This window comes from Calliopsis andreniformis, unplaced genomic scaffold (assembly GCF_051401765.1).
Source record: "Calliopsis andreniformis isolate RMS-2024a unplaced genomic scaffold, iyCalAndr_principal scaffold0178, whole genome shotgun sequence".
Classification (NCBI taxonomy): Eukaryota; Metazoa; Arthropoda; class Insecta; order Hymenoptera; family Andrenidae; genus Calliopsis; species Calliopsis andreniformis.
Genome location: NW_027480587.1, coordinates 944,262 through 949,238, shown reverse-complemented (window position 1 = coordinate 949,238; position 4,977 = coordinate 944,262). Strand labels below are relative to the sequence as shown.

The 4,977-nt window shown below is 34.7% G+C and overlaps 1 protein-coding gene across 1 annotated transcript; it reads left to right on the top strand.

Annotated features, from left to right (window-relative positions):
* The first annotated feature begins 1,618 nt into the window (after positions 1–1,618).
* LOC143187735 (uncharacterized) lies at positions 1,619–3,012 on the top strand. The gene is made up of 4 exons (XM_076391954.1): positions 1,619–1,658; positions 2,113–2,323; positions 2,419–2,635; positions 2,737–3,012. The coding sequence occupies exons 1-4, from the start codon at positions 1,619–1,621 to the stop codon at positions 3,010–3,012; spliced, it is 744 nt and encodes a 247-aa protein (XP_076248069.1).
* Positions 3,013–4,977: the final 1,965 nt, after the last annotated feature.

Below are 4,977 nucleotides of genomic sequence, written 5' to 3'. Positions count from 1 at the left end.
CATTTAACTGAGGAGTTCGCGGAACCGTTAAGTGATAGCTTATACCCTTTTGTATACAATAATTTTTCATCTCATTAGAAAAATATTCCTTGCCATTACCACAGTATAAATTGACAATCTTTAAATTAAAACGTGCTTCACTTTTAGCAACGTAATCCTTAAAGATTGTAGAAACATCTGATTTATTTTCAAGTAAATACATCACGTAATAATACGTAAATTCATCTATGAAGGTTATAAAATACTTTTTATCATTAGTTGTAGAAGGAGTGATCGGTCCACAAACGTCTGTGTGAACAATAAACAATGGCTGCCGAATGTGACTTTTATCTTTTGCCTTTTCAAATAGCAATTGTGCTTGTTTTCCTTTAATACAAGCTTCACATATATCATCGTCTGGAATTACTTTTTCAAGATACGTCACATCCTCCACCACCTGCTTATTCTTCAACTGTAAAAATTTTGCCTTTCCTATATGCCCTAAGCGCCTATGCCATAATTCATAATTATTAACTATCTTATTTGAAATATAAGAATTAAGTGAATTTACTCCTTTTTCGATGACATCAAAATCTATAGATATTAAATTATTTGAAGGCTTACCAATCATCATGATTTTACCGTTTTTGATTATTTCGACGCCCCTCTCATTGAAAGTTATACTCATTCCTTTTTGCTGCAACTTTCTAACGGATAGTAAGTTGTACGGCACGTCCGGGCAGTACAATACGTCCTCCAAAACGCCTTCAATTCCCGTATTGGTAGTCACAGGTATCTGTCCCTACTTCGATGCAGTTATATATTCTCCATTCTTCGCTATCGAAATCCTGATGGGTGGATCAAGTATGGTCATATTTGGAAATACATTATCTTCTTTGACTATATGATCCGATGCTCCAGAATCCAGGATAAATGTTAATTTTCTGGTTTTCATGACCTGGTAGTCTCCGGTCATAAAGGCATATCCCGACACGTTGTTGCTTGTAACAGCTTGCGTCGTCTGAATTGTATGTATATTTTGATTTTTGTTTCTTTGTTCTGCTCTATATTGGTGCCTCTTTTTATAGTAATAACACTCTTTAATCTTGTGTCCTGTTCTTCCACACTGATGACATTTTCCGGTAAAAGATTGTCTACTCGGCTTGAATGTATTTCCTCTTCTAATGTTACCTCTTCTATTACTTCCTCTTTTAAAGCGTGTACTTCCAAAGTTATGTGGTCTTTGATTTTTCACTTCAGCTTGGAGTATTTTCGCGTTGGTATCCAACTTTTCACTCTTAATTTTCGTCTCATCATCCAACAGTCTCTTTTTAACTGTGTCTAGTGTAATTCTCGCTTCTGTCATCATCGTCTCAATGACAGTTGACACCGTATCATATACTTCGGGCAAACTAGATAACAAAATTGAAATAATTTCGTTTTCCCGAAATGATCTTTCAACGAACTGTCACTTTTCATTTTCAATCTTAATAGCTTTTTCCTAATGGATAATTCCGTAGCCGTACTTTGACTCTCATACACTGAATCTAAACTTAATATAATTGATTTTGCTGTACTTCCCGGAGTGTCATACTTCAAATGCTTATCAGATAAATATTGCACAACAGTGCATTTGGCAATGCGTTCCGCCATCGATCATACTGCGGTGACAGGAACCGGTGGTTGCTCGTCAAGAACGTTTAATACATCGAGCTCATATAATAAATTACGAACTCTATGCTTCCACGCGTTGTATTTCGTACCACTGAATTGCTGAATGTTTCTCCTGTCTTTGGACATCTCCATCGTCACGCAGTTTAAAGTATTTTACACTTAATTGATTAAAAAAAAACTAAACTAATTAACACGCGATACACTTAATTATTATAGAATGAATTCTGGGCCCATAACCTGTTGTAATATGGGATAACGATTTAAAATAAAAAGAAATTTAATTGTAACACAACGCACGGAAGAAGTCTGTATGATATCAGATCCCACATGAATATATTGAAAAGTAAACAAAAAACCATAGAAACAAGACAGAACATTTTCTGTATCCTTCGATACTTTCGATACTTGTTTTTGTTCCTTGATTATATAATCTAACATCGAATTTACCAAATTCAAAAGAAAGTGCGATCGCCTGGGCTCAAGAGCATGGATTGTTAAGAACAGATAAAAATTGTTCTGTCCATCGAAAGCCGATGAAATTATATAAGTCATCGCAACACGGTGCTGGGCGGTTTCTCTGTTCGGTTGGAAGGTCCAGATGCAAACAATTTGCAGCCACAGTTGATTCCTTTTTTGAGGATGTCCGTTTGCCTTTTGATAAGGCGATAAAGTTAGAATTATTTTTCGTGATTTCATCAAATTAACGATTAAAAAATTTAGAAGATTCTTAAAAACGTTTTTTTGTTTTTGTAATGCTCGTTTTAGATTGATGTATTGTTTCACGCGAGATTTTTCGTGCGAAGATACTGCCCACGAATTGTGCGACTTCACAGAAGAAAATAGTACCAATTTATCATCTGCCACTATTTCTGCATGGTATCAATATTGCCGAGAAATGGTTGTAGATCATTTATCAAAAATTCAAGCAGGAATGCCTAAATTGGGAGGCATTTCCGAATCTGGATCTCGTATCATTGTTCAGGTATCTTATATAACTGTTCTATAGTACTTTTTCCATTTCTTTTCTTAGTTTTTATTCTGTAGTGACACATTGTTAGTTTTATATTATTTCATTTATAAAAGATTGACGAAGCCAAATTTGGAAAAAGAAAATACAATCGTGGCAGAAGAGTGGAAGGCCACTGGGTATTAGGTATAGTCGATACCAAAACGAATGATTGTCGAATGATAGTCGTTGAAAATCGAGAAGCATCGACTTTAATCGACATCATCGATAGACATGTAATTGCCGACAGTGAAATACACACGGACAGTTTTAAAAGTTACGCAGGACTTACTGCCAGTGGATATATCCATAAAACAGTAAATCATAGTATTGAATTTGTAGGTAAGGGTTAAACTAAACTTCGTGTTGAGGACCAAAATTTTTGGTAATTATTTAGAATAAGGGTCTCCTTAACAATTTCTTTGAAACTTTTTTATATCATGTGTCTTGATACGTGGATTAATTTTTCTAAATGAAGTGAAAATGATTTGTCGCTCTCTTTTCGTTTTCGAGATATAAATTTGTATATGCTTGAAAATTATGGTGGCAGGCCGAGGGTAGGTAGCAAAAAGGGGATTTGAGTTGGGTTAGAGCTACGGCCAGTAAAAGAGATGTTTCGAGTTGGTTAGAGCTAGGGTCAGGAAAAGAGATGTTTCAAGTTGGTTAGAGCTAGGGCCAGGAAAAGAGATATTTCGAGTTGTGTTACGTCCCCGTAACTTTTGACAGTAATTACCAGAGCCCTATATGCTATATCTACGCTATATATATATATATACACACATAAGCACGATTTTATTTCCGGTTCGGTTCAAAACGGTCTTAACGGAATCATTCTCGCGCGACCGAATTCGAATTCTTTCGCGGCCCTAGCTCTAACCCAACTCAAATCCCCTTTTTGCTACCTACCCTCGGCCTGCCACCATAATTTTCAAGCATATAAAAATGTTTATCTCGAAAACGAAAAGTGAGCGACAATTATTTCATTTAGAAAAATTAATCCATGTATCAAGATACATGGTATAAAAAAGTTTCAAAAAAATCGGTGAGGAGGCACGTATTATAAATAATTACTAAATTTTTTAATCAACTTTAATCTTTTGTAAATAATTTTTGTAAATAATTTTTAATGCAAATAATGTAAATAAATGTAAATAATTTTTTAATTGAAGCCAGCGATGGTACCTACACTCAAAAAATTGAGTCCAACTGGCGACCAGCGAAAGACTGGATGCGTGGAAGAGCTCGTTTTCACGACGATGAATATGCATACCGTTTATGCGAATTCTTATGGCGTCGATTTTGTAAATATAATAAAATTGATATGATGTCATCTTTAATGGATGCTATTAGAAACGAATATACATTTAATTGATTACATAATGAATTTGGCTTTTGCACGCAGTCACCACTTAGAACGACTTCAATTCGTTGAAATTAGTATATCTCATCACTTGGTTCTAGTCCGTCACTAGGTCTAGACTAGAAAGGAAATTGAAAAAGGGAAATAATAACGTTTGTATATACAGCTTAAATGGTCATCACCATATGCAATTGCTCGTAGCCAGCGGCTCCGCTCATTGGCTGAGCAGCGTGTAGAAGCCAATATGGCGTCAAAGTAGCTAGTGAAATAGTTTAAAAATGCTCACCTATAAATACGCATAACTTTTCAACCGCTGGATTCCTAAACTTAAAATTTGCATTTTTGGATTCCGCTCGACCAGTGTTATTAAAATATGTAAAAAAACCCATTAATTTTTGTTTTCCCAAAGTAAAGTTTAACCCAAGAAAATATAAGTGTGAAACAAGATAAAACTATCTTTGAATCAAACTGAAGAATTTAAAAATTCATAAAGGTATGTATAAGCACCGACCAGATAATGATAGACCTAACATTCAATGGGGTTTTGTGTCTCAGGTCAAACTGCCTTACCGATGCATAGTTTGTAGACTGAATTAGGCGACCTCTACTCACGAATAACGTTTACGTGGAGAACTATTTCAACCTGTGGTGAAATATCGAATAGTGTGTGTGCTTACATACGTGTGACTTCTCAGAATAGAGTCGAATTTGACAGTTCATTCAATATAGAAAAGGAGCTTTGCGCACCCACGCTTTAGCTCACATACTATGTGTTACGAATTAGAACATTGTAAAAAAATGTTATTTTGCATAGTTATACATATAGTCATGTCGTTACTTTTGTCTCTTCATGATATATAAATATAAACATATATATGAAAATATAATATGTTCTTTTACATAGAAATAATAAACTAACTAATTAAGAAGACCATGAAAAACAAATTCCAACTTAAAT